The sequence below is a fragment of the Mytilus edulis genome, chromosome 2, assembly GCF_963676685.1.
Source record: "Mytilus edulis chromosome 2, xbMytEdul2.2, whole genome shotgun sequence".
NCBI lineage: Eukaryota > Metazoa > Mollusca > Bivalvia > Mytilida > Mytilidae > Mytilus > Mytilus edulis.
Window position 1 is genome coordinate 74,567,271 of NC_092345.1, and position 16,912 is coordinate 74,584,182.

At 32.5% G+C, this 16,912-nt stretch overlaps 1 protein-coding gene across 1 annotated transcript in view; it reads right to left on the reverse strand.

The window, feature by feature from the left end:
* Window positions 1-1,655: 1,655 nt before the first annotated feature.
* The window catches only part of LOC139512968 (ATP-binding cassette sub-family C member 3-like), a 51,818-nt gene continuing 36,561 nt past the window's right edge, over window positions 1,656-16,912 (reverse strand). Inside the window, exons 20-31 of the mRNA XM_071300973.1 lie at window positions 16,612-16,741; window positions 14,902-15,049; window positions 13,127-13,358; window positions 12,522-12,832; window positions 10,712-10,911; window positions 9,324-9,447; window positions 8,757-8,858; window positions 7,719-7,862; window positions 6,879-7,037; window positions 6,108-6,274; window positions 5,252-5,446; window positions 1,656-4,313 (exon numbers count right to left, since the gene is read on the reverse strand). Of these exons, the coding sequence (XP_071157074.1) occupies window positions 4,202-4,313; window positions 5,252-5,446; window positions 6,108-6,274; window positions 6,879-7,037; window positions 7,719-7,862; window positions 8,757-8,858; window positions 9,324-9,447; window positions 10,712-10,911; window positions 12,522-12,832; window positions 13,127-13,358; window positions 14,902-15,049; window positions 16,612-16,741 (2,024 nt within the window). The 3' untranslated portion in view covers window positions 1,656-4,201. The remainder of the gene's footprint in view (window positions 4,314-5,251; window positions 5,447-6,107; window positions 6,275-6,878; window positions 7,038-7,718; window positions 7,863-8,756; window positions 8,859-9,323; window positions 9,448-10,711; window positions 10,912-12,521; window positions 12,833-13,126; window positions 13,359-14,901; window positions 15,050-16,611; window positions 16,742-16,912) is intronic.

Sequence of the window (16,912 nt, forward strand, 5' to 3'; positions counted from 1 at the left end):
GCAACCTTTGTTACAGTAAAAATATAAAATTAATTAACTTAAATGTGAAGTCAAAATACCAATCATTGCCAAAAAAGTAAGTATAGAGTTTTGAACTACGTGGGGGTTCCACTCGAGGACTAACAGTAAAAAGTACAGTAGCAGTAATATAATGCATTATGATGATTTCAATCTGCTTTGTATCGATCTGAAAGATTATAGTTCTTTTCAGCTAATTTATTGTTTGTTCTTATGTTGTGCTGTAAAACCAGTCCCAGGTTAAGCGAAAGTTCAGCCAGCACTCACAAACATTTTATGTGCCTGTCCCAAGTCATTTATCACACTTAAAAAAAGAGTATAAATTGAAGTTTGTATTAATATGGATTCAAAATATTAAATTGCACCTTTTCTGTTAACTTCGGCCATCACTGAATGCGTAAACCGATACATTTTTATTCACAAATCGCTTTTATAATTGTGTGTAACGAATCACAAACATGTTTTTTAGTCACCTCTGTAAAAGTATCTTGTCTTAGGAAGGGATAAATTATACTTTGTAAAGGATCACTCTGATTCAAACAAAAAATTATCTGAAACTGACATTATCAAGATGCTTGATTTCTTGATTGAAAACATATTTGTTACGTTCGGAGGACGTGTTTTTTAACAGGCTATCGGCATTCCAATGGGAACAAATTGTGCCTCTCTTTTTGCCGACTTGTTTCTTTATTATTATGAGGCTGACTTCATATAGGAACTTCGTAGGAAGATAAGAAGTTAGCAATATCCTTTAACTCTACTTTTCGCTATTTAGATGATGTTCATTCACTAAATAATTCAAAATTTGGTGACTATGTAAAACGCATCTATCCCATTGAACTAGAGATAAAGGATACAACAGATACAGCAAAGTCGGCCTCATATCTGGACTTACATCTAGAAATTTACAATGAGGGTCGATTCAAAAAAAAACTTTACGACAAAAGAGATAATTTCAGCTTTTAAATTGTGAAATTTCCATTTCTAAGTAGCAACATTCCAGCAGCACCTGCATACGGTATATATATATATATATATATATATCCCAATTGATACGATATTTCCATGCTTGCATTTCCTATCATTATTTTCTTGATAAAGGGTTGTTGCTTACAAGGAAGCTATTAAATCAAGAGTTCCAAATGGTGAAGTTGAAATCATCCCTTCGAAAATTTTACGGACGTCATCACGAGTTGGTTGACTGTTATGGAATAACCGTTTCACAAATGATATCGGATATCTTCCTTACGTCGTAACTACAATCCCCTTCCCTTTTCATAAATGTGACCTACCGAATTAGACTATTAACCGAATTTGATATCTCATAAGCAACACGACGGGTGCCACATTTGGAGCAGGATCTGCTTACCCTTCCGGAGCACCTGAGATCACCCCTAGTTTTTGTTGGGGTTCGTGTTGTTTATTCTTTAGTTTTCGATGTTGTGTCATGTGAACTATTGTTTGTCGGGTTGTCATTTTCATTTCTAGCCATGGCGTTGACTGTCCCTCTGTTATCTTTCGTCCCTCTCTTGTAGCAAATTGTCTATTCACAAATACAGCTAAAAAACATGTAAAGTCTGCTGACGCCCATTGCCATATGTTCGGGCTTCATTAATTAAAGTATAAAATAACGTTAATTGTATTATAATATTTTTTATTATAACATAATCAAAACATGTTACTTAAAGAAAAATAACAGAAGAAAAATAACAAATAATAAATTAATCAAATACCAATGAGTGATTAAATGTAAAACAAAGTATATATAACTGCTGCATATAGGATAAGAAAATACAGGAAACCTGAATTGATGCATAAAATGAATATTTTTATTTAAAATAAGAGATTCTCATCATTTTTAATAAAATTTGCATGATTAATAGTGTAACTTTACAACTATTCATAAATCCACATGTTTTATGCTTTATAACAGGATAAAAAATATGGTATCAGATTAAATCAAACTTAAAAAAGACTAACCAAAACAACTAACAAGATATCAATATAATAACGCTCTCATAATTCATAATATGTATAAAAAAAATCAGTAAAATAATGCCAGCATATGTTTTGAAATGTGTAAGTAATGATATAAAACAATTTTGACAACGTGACAGATAAGCAAATTGAAAGTACCATGCCATTTATAAATTAAACTGTTCCTTAAAAGAGGGACGAAAGATACCAAAGGGACAGTCAAACTCATAAATCTAAAACAAACTGACAACGCCATGGCTAAAAATGAAAAAGACAAACAGAAAAACAATAGTACACATGACACAACATAGAAAACTAAAGAATAAACAACACTAACCCCACCAAAAACCAGGGGTGATCTCAGGTGCTCCGAAAGGGTAAGCAGATCCTGCTCCACATGTGGCACCCGTCGTGTTGCTTATGTGATTACAAATCCGGTAAATAGTCTAATTCGGTAGGTCACATTCATGAAAGGGAAGGGGATTGTAGTTACGACGTAAGAAACATATCCGATATCATTTGTGAAACGGTTATTCCATAACGGTCAACCAACTCGTGATGGTGTCCGTAAAATTTACGAAGGGATGATTTCAACTTCACCATTTGGAACTCTTGGTTTAATAGCTTCCTTGTGAGCAGTAACCCTCTATCAAGAAAATCATGACAGGAAATGCAAGCACGGGAATATCGTATCAATTGGGAGATATATACCCCGTATGCAGGTGCTGCTGGAATGTTGCTACTTAGAAATGGAAAGTTCACAATTGGAAAGCTGAAATCATCTCTTTTGTCGTAAAGTTTTGTTTTCAACCGACCCTCATTGTCAATTTCTAGATGTAAGTCAAGATATGAAGCCGACTTAACTGTATCTGTAGTATCCTTTATCTCTAATTCTATGGGATAGATGCGTTCCACATAGTCACCAAATTTTGAATTGTTTAGTGACAGAACGTCATCTATATAGCGGAAAGTAGAGTTAAAGGATATTGCTAACTTCTTATCTTTCTTCCTAAGAAGTTCCTGCATATAGTCAGCCTCATAATAATAAAGAAACAAGGCGGCAAGTAGAGGGGCACAGTTTGTTCCCATTGGGATGCCGACAGTCTGTTGAAAAACACGTCCTCCGAACGTTACAAATATGTTGTCAATCAAGAAATCAAGCATCTTGATAATATCGGTTTCAGAGAATTTTTTGTTTGAATCAGAGTGATTCTTTACAAAGTATGATGTATCCCTCCCTAAGACCAGATACTTGTATCTACGTTGGCCATTCTTTTTTATGAAGCAAAGTAATACCAACTCTTTCAATTTGTCTTTTAGTTTGGAATGTGGAATACTTGTGTACAGAGTAGAAAAGTCAAATGTTTTAATACTGTTACAAGATGAAAGAGAGTTAGAGTGTATGTACTCTAAAAGATCTTTGGAATTTTTAAGTATCCACATCTGATTCACGCCACCTCTAGAATAGGCAGTTTCACAATAACTTTGAAGCCCGTCTTTGATTGCTGATAAAATAGATGTCAATAATTTAGAAAGAGGTTTCGTGGAGCACTTGGAAGACCCAGCAATATACCGTTGTTTGTAAGGACACTTATGTAGTTTAGGTATCCAATACAGTGATGGAAGATCCAGTTCTTCATCTTTGGTTGAAATACCAAAGGAACAAAGAACAAACCTATGATTATCCAGGATTTCCTCTTTGGTAAGTGTCGTGAGGGTATATGTTGAGTTTCCAAGTGAATTGTCTATACCTAATTCGTTTATCAAGCAATTAATGTAGTGACCTTTACAGACAAAAACGATGTTATTTGGGGCTTTGTCTGCGGGGACAGTTGTTAAATGATTTGATTTATTCATATTAAGAATCTGTTATTAATTTTTACTCTCAAGAGCACTTTTGTTGACATTCTTTAAATGCGGTTCTACTTGTGTTGGAAGGTGTTATATTAGCGAGAGGTCTCGAAGTTTAGATCTTTGCATACAGGAAAATATCGTCGAATTAGTGTCTGAGAAGTCAATAATTCAATATCCGTACATTTATGAAGATTGATAATGTAACAGTTTCTTCTAAACAAAAGTTCATGTTAATTTCTTTTCGAGTAAAGTTTTAAGAACGTAAAACATATTCAACTTCTTTTTTTTAAATTTGAAGTTTCATATGACTTTAAAATCGATAAGAAATGTATATGAATTAGAATGTGGTGCTTCATATAAGATTGGCCTCTTTCGCTAAGGAATAAAACACTCCTGTCTTGTTTTGTAGCAGGGTTTCGGGCGTATCAAATTCAGCTATAACACCATCATCCATAACCATTATTCTGAAACAAAATAACATGGTGATTAAGAAATGACTGCGATTTGTTAAACCTTATTGTAAATTTTATCTTGAGTTAATTTTGATTTTTGACAATTTTACTTAATCGGTTAATTACATCTAACAGAAAGGATGCAGCTCATAGCATTAAAGGTGTGTCCAAGGTTTTCCTTTGTCTCCCGAAATTGCAACAGCAACTTCTAGGAGAACGGTATAGCGTGAACATGTAATATAAGCTGTTGAAATGGAACGGGTACCAATCTTTCAGAATGTTGTAAAACTTATTCATTCAAAGATTTTTATTTTCAATATACTTGTTTTTCGTTATATCTCGGAACTTTCCATGGGCAATGGAAACCGATAATTTCTAATGATATACAAATCAGCTCTCTTCTTGCAATACACTCTATAATTCAACTATCGTTATAAACTACTTTTCAATTTTGGCATTCGATCTACACTTTTGCGTATTAAATATTAATACTGGTATCTATTATGAGTTTATTTTGATTACATACAATAACTTAAGAAACACTTTTTCGTAATCAAATCAATTAATTTAAATGCAGAAACATTCTACTATCATACAAATAGTACTCTCTAACTATTCTAATCAAAATTCAAAAATCAATAACATATAGTTTGCTGAATTCAGTTGCGGACACATAAAGTAGTGATTACAAGCTGGAGCAAAAATCCAAAAAGTTGACCATGACATTTTACTTTAACCTTCAACTTCAATTTCATAATACTGTATTGTAATTTAACGTGTTAAGCTCCAGTTTTGGTAATGGGTCAACCAAAAGGTACAAGATTGTGCAAAATGTCACCAACATATTCAAAGTTATAGCAATATTGTCTCTTTATTTTTTTATAATGTGGAACACTTACTAACATGCATGCATGACTACGATACTATAAAAATCATTGATACTAGCATACCTGTCATAATCTATGACTGTTTTTATCCGATGAGCTATAGACAAAACCGTGCATTCAGAGAAATGCGTTTTTATTGTTTGCTGAATAATCTTATCAGTTTCCATGTCCACTGCAGCAGTTGCCTCATCTAACAGCAGTATTTTTGTTTTATGTAGTAACGTTCTGGTCAAACATAGTAATTGACGTTGTCCAACGCTATAAATATGAAGAAAAAAACATGATTGAAACTCGTATCAATGAAAGAAAAAAACAGAATATGATCTCTGACGAGTATAGAAATCAAAGGTACTATGGTGTAGGCAGGCAGAAGTTAAAATAGAAATGAAATGACAATACAAAATATTCCTTTGAATTATGAATAACATATAATTTTACTATCTCTACGCAAAACAAGCTTTACACCAGAATTTGATTTTGTTATGTTAGTATCGAGCAAAACAAAGTATAAACTCTAAAAAAAAAACAAGGGTCAGCAGCAGAAGGAAAGCAACCCAACCGAAATAAAAAAAAATTAAAATGTATAGATGTTAAATAACAATGGACAAGATTGTCCGAGTCTGACAGGAAAAAAATCAAACAGACTAGAAAGATCTTGCATTAACACAACAATGTCCTGAAGGCCAAAACATTTTGTTGTATATTTTGAGACAGGCATACAAAATATAGCGGGGTTAAACTAGTACTTAGAACATTCTTCCTCAATTTAGATCATTGCAAAGAGGATAGGAAAATGAAGATACAAAATACTACTTAATCCTATAAAAATGATATTATAGACATAACGAACACACAAAAAAACCCAATAACATACTTAATAATACTGATTATTAATAACTTGGTGTATATATATACAAACCTTAGATCTCGTCCACTTTCACCAACTTCTGACCTCAAATCGGCATATTGAGAAGTTATGAAACTTTTTAAATTTGAATAATCTAATGCTTTCCAAATTTGCGCATCTGTAAATTTGCTACTTGGATCAAGGTTTGTTCTCAATGACTCAGAAAATATCACTGGATCCTTTTAAAAAAAATACAGAAAATTCTATAATAAATCTCATGCGAGTAACCTTATTAAACAATTTCCTATAACACCATCTTAAATAAATGTGCTCTTCGGTTGATAATCTATTGTTTCAGTTTATAGGTTTTTAATTAGTAATTGAAAATGTTTTCATCATCATTAAAAGAGGAGCAAAAAATACATGAGGGACAGTCAAACTCATAGAACGAAAATAAACTGACAACCCAATAGCTAAAAAAGAAAAAGACAAACAGACAAATAATAGAACACAATACACAACATAGAAATATGAAACCTGCCATGTATTTTCTCCCAAGAACCAAAATATTATTTGAAGAGAAAAAAATTAAGACAATATAAGGCAAAAATAAAATAAATCCCCCCAAAAGAGATACAAAATAATCGAAGCAAAGAACAACAGGAAAACATACACCAATATGTTTATTCATAAACGTGATTATTTTGCACTTTTTTTTTTTTTTTTATTTGGCTATTGCATAATCTAAACTCAATTAAACTAATCATCAATGTACTCATAAATACTTTATTTTGGCTAAAGAAATAAATCTTTTCTACATACATATTGTTTAGTTTACCATACCTGAGGTAAAATAGAAATTTTTGACCTAAGATCATGCAATCCAATAGCAGCTATATCAAGTCCATCAATCTTGATACAACCATCAACTCTCTCTATCAGTCTGTAAAGTGCCATTGTTAAAGACGACTTTCCTGCTCCTGTGCGTCCAACCACGCCTATCTTCAAAATTGTATAATATTCAATATGTTAATTACGCAAGAAATACAAGGAGAGCAAGCATAACATGAACTCACAGAACTTTTATGAAGGTTAATCCAGAAAAAGGTTCGGGACACATGACATATATATGTTTTCTTTTTTTTATATTGTAATTGTTAGTTATGTTTACTGTTAATCAAGTTATCAAATCACATAATAAATCACATAAGATAAAAAAAAAAAATGACCTGCAAAATTTCGATATTATCTATATTCTGAAAAGTACAGTTTGTCAATATGTTGGTGAGTTATAGCAGCCATTAACGCTACAATGAGTATATTGACAATACGCCCGATGAAGCTATATCTCTAAGCGTGTCAACACTTCCGACATTCCGACCACATCATCGAAAATATTTTATCGCATGAAAGTTCAAGTGATTACACGGTATCTTCACTTGAATGATGCCGTGTGGTAATATCAGGAACAAGTTTAGATAAAGGAACCAAATGTACTTCATTCCAATGGCATCAACACAAAAACGTATACCTCCAATTCCGTGAAGTAAAGTTTGGTTACAACAATGTAGCAACCAAAGGCATCAATTATGTAGACGTTTACATCAAAAACACAAGGATTTTAGCATATGAATATCGTCAGGAATAAGTGTACTTAAACTTAAAAAGGTACAAATATCTTACCTTTTCCCCAGGCTTTATGTTACAGCTAACACCCCTCAATACTAAGTCCAACCCTTCTCTATAACAGGTCTTATAGTTCAAAAACTCAATTTCTCCATTTGCTGGCCAGTCATCAACTGGCCTTTTGTTGCCTATCCATGTTGCCTATAAATATACTCAACATTTTCAACATTGCTGCTTGACGTTTTATTCCACACAAATTGAATTTAACGGACGATCAAAATAGCTAAAAACAAGAATGTGTCCTCAGTACACGAATGCCCCACACGCACTATCATTTTCCATGTTCAGTGGACCGTGAAATTGGGGTAAAAACTCTAATTTGGCATTAAAATTAGAAAGATCATATCATAGGGGACATGTGTACTAAGTTTGAAGTCGATTGGACTTAAACTTCATCAAAAACTACCTTGACCAAAAACTTTAACCTGAAGCGGGACAGACGGAAGGACGGACGGACGGACGAACGAACGGACAGACGGACGGACGGACGGACGCACAGACCAGAAAACATAATGCCCCTCTACTATCGTAGGTGTGGCATAAAAACAATTCACTGACTTATTTCATTAATTTAACATTTGTTAGATTAATTTCCAACAGATGCAGTAGAGACAGCTTTCAGTTAATTAAGGCGAAATCAAATTGTCAAAATTCAAATCTTGTACCAGTCTGCTTTTTATATAAACATGCATTCTGTCCTATCCTTTTGTCTGATCAAGGCAGTCATACATCATGTTCCAAATTAACTTTCACCAGTCATAAAGTCTGGTCATCAAGATAACCAGCTGTAAATGCTTGTATAGTATCTATCAGTCTATATGACAGTTAAGTTCATATTCAACAGTCCAACAGCTACTGTTATCGTATAGGGTTTTGTGCAAATTGATCATAAAGGAAAGAGAAAAATGCAAACTCTCTCATTTAAAATTTTATCAGCACGTGCATGATTGATTAACTTGGACAAGAAAATATCAAAAATTCTTATATCTGATTCAAAACTTCATTTCATCTATACAAAAAGTCCATAGAAAGTACCTCTGGTTGTAATTTGCTGTATTCATCAACTCTCTCCATTGATATGATATCCATTTGTAAAATACTGACAGTTTGTACAACAGCATTCATGCTTACTATTATCTGCAGAAAAAATATTACAATTTTAACAACTTGATTATAATTGGTACATACAAATTAAAACAGAAAGCAGCTAACAGTTCCTACTCAAATTGCACATATATATTGGGATAAAATATTTATAATTGAAGGGTTAACAAGAATCTGTCCATAATACACGGATGCCCCACTCCCACTATCATTTTCAATGTTCAGTTAGTGGACCGTTAAATAGGGGTCAAACTCAAATTTTGCATAATATTATAAATATCATATCATAGGGTGCATGTGTACTAAGTTTCAAGTTGGGACAAAGCAAACGGACGAACGAACGGACGCAAAGACCTGAACACATAATGCCCCTCTACTATTGTATGTAGGCATATAAACATGTTTGTGCTTGAACTAAAAAATGGTTCGTGATCCTTTTGCTAACATTTTTAAATCTCAAATAATGGTAAACCATATATGTTGAAAACTGATGCTTACCTGTAATGCATATGTCAATGACAGGCCGGCATCTGCCCCGGAAAGAGATGTTGAGAGCACAGCAAAAAGTGCAGCAGCTAAAACTACCAAGTTTCCAAACGTCTGTATTCTCATACCAATCCATCTAAAATACAATTATCTATTTCTAAATTACCTTTAACATTTAGGCTAATTATCGTTGAATACACTACAGAAGAGCTTACGGATTTGTGAAAGGTCAAGGCCGCCAGATGCAAAGGATTAATAAATGTAAGTTATCTTTAATATACATCACAAGGATTATGTACGTTTCATGAAATGTATTGCCACTTATAGATTACAAGAGTTTCCTATTGAAAGCATGAAGAAGATCTAAGCATTAGGCGTTATCTGCTCTCCAGGTTGCAGGTTTCTTTCATTTAATGAAATTAAAAATAATTTGAATCTAATTGTCAATAACAATTGATATATATATAAATATACAACGGTATGATAAGTATAGCCGACAGGTTAACATCAGAGAAATCCAGTTTGTCATTTATAATTCTAATAAATTGATAGTGCAAATATAATATAGTTGACACTTGATGCAAAAAGATAATGTCATTCCATCAAACAAAGTGAATTCAATTTCTCATTTCATAATATTTTTTTTATAACTACAGGTAACGTTGGCGCTTTTCTTATAACTACACGCAACTGCGGCGCTATCTCGCGACCATAAAACACAGGCAAGCAGGATCTTCCCATCCTTCCGGAGCACCGGAGATCTGTGATTTTTGTACTGCTCAGTCTTCAGTTCCCTTATGTTGTGTTTTGTGTACAATTGTTTGTCTGTTGTTTATTTAGCCATTAAGGTGTCCGGTTTTTTTTAAAATTTGAATGTCCCTCTGGTATCTTTGTGCAATGTTGTATCCCCTGTTTTTCTATTTGAATATTCATGCAATACTAATGATTGTTACAATGAACAAAAAATAAGCTAACACAGTTTGATCTTTATAAAAATGAGAAAAAGAAATTTAATAACCATATACAATCAAAGAGCTGAAAGCTGTGAGGAAAAATGACGCCACTGTGTCTTTAATATTGGGATATTTTTATGCAAATCTTACAGTTATTAGTTTAACAGTGTAACATGTCTCGTTAGCATATAATTGATATTCGTATATGTGTGTGTGTGAAGTGAAGATGACAACTGGCTGTTTTTTTTTAGTACAAATGAATAGGTCAAGACTACCTCAATAATCTACAGTATCCAATAATACTAGCTGTTTTTAGTACAAATAAATAGGTCAAGACTACCGGAACGATCGACAATATCCAATGACTACTAACTAACAAAGTCTTCCATAAGATAAAACTATACAAAGTACACAAAGCTATTATTGCAACTCTAGGAATATACTAACCCCATTCCAGTGTTTGCGGCAAAATAAAACGACGAGTTCAAATCCAACCGTTTGTAGACTTCATCTATAAACCTTTCCTCTGAGTTATAGGCACGAATAACACTGGTGCCATTTATAGTCTCACTGTAATGGCTTAACAGAAGTGATCTCGTCACTGCCTCTGTCCTTTTTAATTGTCTTGATGTAGGTAAATAAAATTTCTGAAATGAAATACATATTGACAGAGTTATATGAGTACTTTGATTTTGTTGAACGAGGAATACTGCTTTCTCAAAAGTTGCTAAGACAGGGCTATGAATCAATCAAATTAAGGTCATCACTCAAGAAATTTTACGGTCGCCATCATGAGCTGATTGGCCATTATGACAAAAGTGTGTCAGAAATCATATCTGATATTCTTCCTCAGTCATAATAACCTTCCATATCATCATTACCGAACTGAACAAAGAAATAACACGACGGGTACCGTATACGGTGCAGGAAATGCTTACCCTTCCGGAGCATCTGATTTCGCTCCCGGTTTTTAGTTGGAGTTCGTGTTGTTTCTTAATTATTATTTATAACTGTTGATGTAAATGTCCTTTGCTTTTGTGAGTCTTTGTTTACTCCTTGGTTTTGATTGTTATTGTCTTATGAACTTAACCAGATGCAACCAATTGAATTCATATTTCATTTTCCCTTTCATTCTCACATCCTATCGTAATTGACAAGTCTGGCGTACATAGTTTAATCCTGGTATTTCTGACAAATTTACAGAACAGTTGGCCTATAGATTCAATACTTCATGTCATAGTTTGTGTACTGTCTAAACCTATTTTACATCCATGATATTTTAAAATCCTATAATTGTTTATTAGCTTTCTTAGGTGTGAAACTAACAATAGTTATCAAAGGTACCAGGATTATAATTTAATACGTCAGACGCGCGTTTCGTCTACATAATACTCATCAGTGACGCTCAGATCAAAATAGTTAAAAAGCTAAAACGGTAAAAAGTTAAAGAACATTCGGGGACCAAAATTCCAAAATGTTGTGCCAAATACGGCTCGGGTAATCTATGCCTAGGATAAGAAAAAGTTTTTTCGAAAAAATCAACGTTTTGTGTATACAAAACGTTCTGATACTTCAAGTGAAATTTTTATTCTTACCTTTATTTCGCAACAAAAGATAATTGTTTACTCACAGGTGTATACAGAACATTTTACATATTGTTAAGTTAAAATCATTATCGTAACCAACAAATACATTAATAAAAGAAACATACAAAAGCATTTGTTGAAACAAACGGTGTCGCTGGGCATAGGGAGAAATGCAAACCAGAGTAATCGTTCTGGGAGAGTGAATTGGCGTTGTGTAAATCGCATTTAAAAATATTTTAGTAAAGCTAACTTTGAAGTAAACCATATCAAAAGAACTGAACACCCGTGCTGGTCATAGTGATTAGTACGTTTTAAGATAGAATATATAAATTCTTAAATTTGCCAAAATGGTAACGATCTTTTACAAAAGTTTGCTACTAAATTTGTTTGTCATTTATTTTCAGTTTGCATTTTCAATGTCTGTTCATCTTCGATACATGGTTTTTTTAGTTGTTTTTTAATTATCTTTTCGCATATTTTTTTGGCAAAATGGTTACAATATGTTTTTGGTTTTAGTGGTACACTACAATTTGTTTAATTGTGATATGATTGACAATTAGCCACCAATCCACCACAATGGAAGCTGGTGAAAACAACTATTTATCAAGGTCCTGCCTTTATAAATGAGCAACGATCATAACGTTTACTCTCCAAAACAAGGTTTCACTTACTATAATTACAACGTATAAAACTGCTACAGGAGCGATAACAACCATCACCAATGGGGTCTTCATGACTATCACTATCATAGTAGCAATCAGAGTTGACAGGGAAATAACAAAAAAATTACAGATACGTGGAAATCTGTCATCTAATATATCGATATCACCGGAAAATCGATTTATTATTCGTCCTGAAGGTGTTGTATCGAAAAATGACATCGGTGATCGGAGAATGCTGCTCAAAACCTTTGAATGAAATCTATTTGTTCCGTGTATGAAACCGTTAACAATGAAACCTTGAAAAAGTATAAAACTTATTCCTGAAAAAGATTAGGGAATAACATTACTCATCTAGTTATTTTAAACATACGCACGAAATTCACAAATTGTTAATTTCAAGTATAAAAAACTTAGAAGTGACAATTGACTTGATATGCTTAATAAAATTGTTTAATGATAGAGAAATGTTTTAAAAAAATATGATTATTTCTCAAAGAGAGTGAATTCTTAATAACATCCGCTTCTAAACATTTTTTTTTTCACATTTCGAATACCCTCTAGTAACAAGATCAAGTTTGTCAAAAATACGAAAATGCAATGTGATAATGTCATACCTTGTAATATTCCAATCAAAGCATAAAATCCAAGATAGTAAATTTTTTCTTCATAGTAAAAGTCGGTGTTCCAATTTGAAACATTCAATAAATACAAATTAGATGTCCAGTATGTAATCCAGATATTTGAATATATTCCTAAGCCTTGGTATACACACAAGAAAATAAATGCCATAATTGTAATTAATACACCCATTGACTTGATGTAAGTGAGAATGACTGCTAGCTTTACCTAAAAAAAATACAAGAACTGCTAATTTAGCAAGTCATCAATTCTGAAAGCATGTTTAGCAGTTATGTTAATTAAGTTAAGTTTGTATATATACGAAATTACCAAAGTGTTTGGTTATGGTCTTTTTATAATAATGGAAACAGACAGAGTTAACCAGAAATTTGAAATGGTATTATCGAAATATCTTTTTTCATATTAAAGCTCGACAACAATTTCCCCTTTATTTAAATTTCAGTGGCTTGTGATTTTTACTTTAAATGTTTAAAGCCTTTTTAGATCAAGGCCTTAACTAAAAGTATCATGTTAAATTCTTAACTAACATATAAAAAATAGTTCATGGTAATAAAGCTAATATCAAATTAACCATACCAGACCGACATATACACTGTGCTATTTTTAAAGACACCTAAAAGAGTTTACCTATTACTTAGTATGACAACATTTCTAATCGAAGAAATTGAGCTACATCGCATTAAAAAGGGTGGAATGGTAGGATGATTTTATCTACATACATGCATAGCCCTAAGCAGTTCCAAAAAGAAACACATTAAATTAAAGACAAATCTGAAAAATTTCGAACATCAATTTCTCTCAATAGACCAATCTTTAAAGAACTGATAAATGTTCGTACCTTACTTCCGACTTTTCTTTTTTGTACTATACATTTTTAAATCAGAAAACTAGTATTGAAAATTAAAATCTAGTTAACAAGCTTAAACATCGGTGACTAATCTTGGATCAGATACATTTTTACTTATTTTAATATTAAATTTATCTTATCAAATAAAGGCAACAGTAGCATACCGCTGTTCGAACTTCATAAATCGATTATGAAAAAAATACAAATCCGGGTTTCAAACTAAACTGAGGGAAACACATCAAATATAAGATCAGAACTACGACACAAAAGAAACACAACACTAAAATGTAACACACACAGAAACGAACTATAATATAACAATAGCCATTTTCCTGACTTGGTACAGGACATTTTAAGAACAAAAAACGGTGGGTTAAACTTGGTTTTGTGGCTAACCAAAATCAAAAACGTCGGGAACAATGAGCAAAATCATCCAAAAGAAAAACCAACGAAAAAGCACACTACATAAGAAAATCGTAGATTCCAATCATAACCCCTTCGAAAACTAGATTTATCTGCCTATATTTAAACCATGTTCTTATCCTTTGATGAAAATGTGTCTCATTGGCAATGATGCAACTTCTATAAATATCCTTTACGATAGATAATTAAGGTAATCTGCAATCAATTCCGTCTTACTTATAATTTACTAGTACTGTGTTATAATTCTACTAGATTCTACTAGGCCATCGAAAACTGAATATTTAGTCCAGTTTTGGTGGCCAAGTGGTCTAGAGCGCTGGACACAGTGCAAGCGATGTTATCTCGATATCCCATTTGCACGTTTTCGAATCCCAGCGAAGGGAGAACAAATAGTTGCTTCTGCAAAGTTGCTAATTTAACATTGTTATGTGATATTTAGAGTTATTATATTATATACTTAATGTATAATTTGATGCATACCGATCCTTTTTCAGATGTTTCATCTTGTACTAACACACCATCTTTTTGAGAAGGTTTTGCTGTTTGACTTTCTTGTTTATCTGGTGATCCACAATCGTTAGACAGTTGCCTCTTAAGCTTTCGACGACTGTTTTGTCTTGCTAATGTCCTAATTAATCAAGAAATTAAAATCATCCGATCATTTCTAAATGGATATGGCTTAGTTGTCATCAAAATGAACTACTAAATAATTTAACAGTCAAATTTATGACTAAAGTCCAAAAGGATCTCAAAACATTAACTTGTTCTAACAAAATATTATTCCAGTTAATCAAAATAGAAAGATGCATAACAAAATATTATTCCAGTTAACCAAAATAGAAGGATGCATATTAACATTATTTATAAAATAACCAGCTATACTTCAGTAAGATATGCTCGTCCGCTGCATATTTAAATTTTGTGTCTTTTCCCCGATTTAAACGTGTCATACAATATATAAAATTTATTCAATGTTTGTTGTTTACGCAACGTCCAGTTTCAAATTGTCCATGCCAATTCAGGACAAGTCATTTGATCAAACCACTGAAGTTATTCCTTAGTGTGTGGACAGATAAATGGAGAGAAGTAGTAAAGCCTACTAATGTTACGTTTTTTACAGGTGTAAACAACTTGTTGTTTTTTTGTCCAAATCGAAAGGGAGTCTTCTTTCACCAATCTCAATAACAGTATTCTAAAGACAATTTAAATTACGATAACAAAGTAAATGTGCTTCGTGTGAAAAAATGCCTTAAACTTGACTGGTAAAGTCCGAAATTAAGATTGACACATTTTAACAGTTTAAAAATCACTAGTTTTACATCTAAGATATAAGGTGTTAGAAGAATTGCTTGACAACGTTTTTTATTAAAAAAAAATATATAAAGACTTGCTAAAACATCTATAATACTAAAATTACGAGGTCCAATTTGTCAGCCGTCATCACGTAAAAACGACGAATCAAAGAATTCAGCTTTATATATCACTTATATAGTACAAAGGTGTACATTAAAAATTACACCACTCCAGGCCCTTTTGTTTTCCACGTAATTAATATTGCCAACAATTAAGAAGTTCCGGGTCGAGTCGGATACCGATACCAATAGTATATTCACCTGTTACCTATTACCTTATCTGTACGTTCCGCATCTAACAGGTGCACCACCAAACGGTGTATTTAGGATTATGCTATATGCTATAGACACGGATCATAATCACAGGGTTGACACTACTATATTCAATCATTGTCAAATTGTTACCTACATGTATTGTAGTATTTTATCAGTAAGACTTTCTAAGATAACAATACAAATACTAAAAATCTGGACTAAAAATAAGGTGCATGTATATAGGAACCGTTTTCAATTTGTTAGCGGGCATGACATAAAAAAGTGAATCAAAGAATTTTATAACTAACATAGGACAATGCTGTTGATTAAAAAATACTCCATTCCAGGACCTTTTGTGATCCAAAAAATTAATATTACCAATAATTGATAAGTTCCAGTTCGACGGGTTCAAACAGAAAGATTTGAAAGCAGAGAAAACTGTGTATCTTATAATCGGCATGAATTTATCAGATAAAAAATAACACTAAAATAAGGCTTGCGCATAGTTATATACTTCAATTCAGTCACGGACCCGTGATATCACGGGTGTGTTCTAGTATTCCGTAAAATAATAACCCTTTACCTTCTTGACCTTGAACGTTGTGTTTTATTTTCGTCATCTGACATTACACCGTCGGATGTTATATAATCAGACATCCCTCCATCGGAAGTAACAATTACTCTCTCGAACATTTCATCTTTAATTTTCTGAACTGTCAAATAAAAGAAAGTTACTGCGAATTTGGCTTTAAATTGTGCTTATCAGTTTATAATTTAAATTACTTGACGATAGTTGCTAAAACACGGTATAAACGGCTAAATATATTAAAAAAGAAAACAATAAATTTTTGAATTCACGGAAATTGTAAAATATTTGTTGAAGT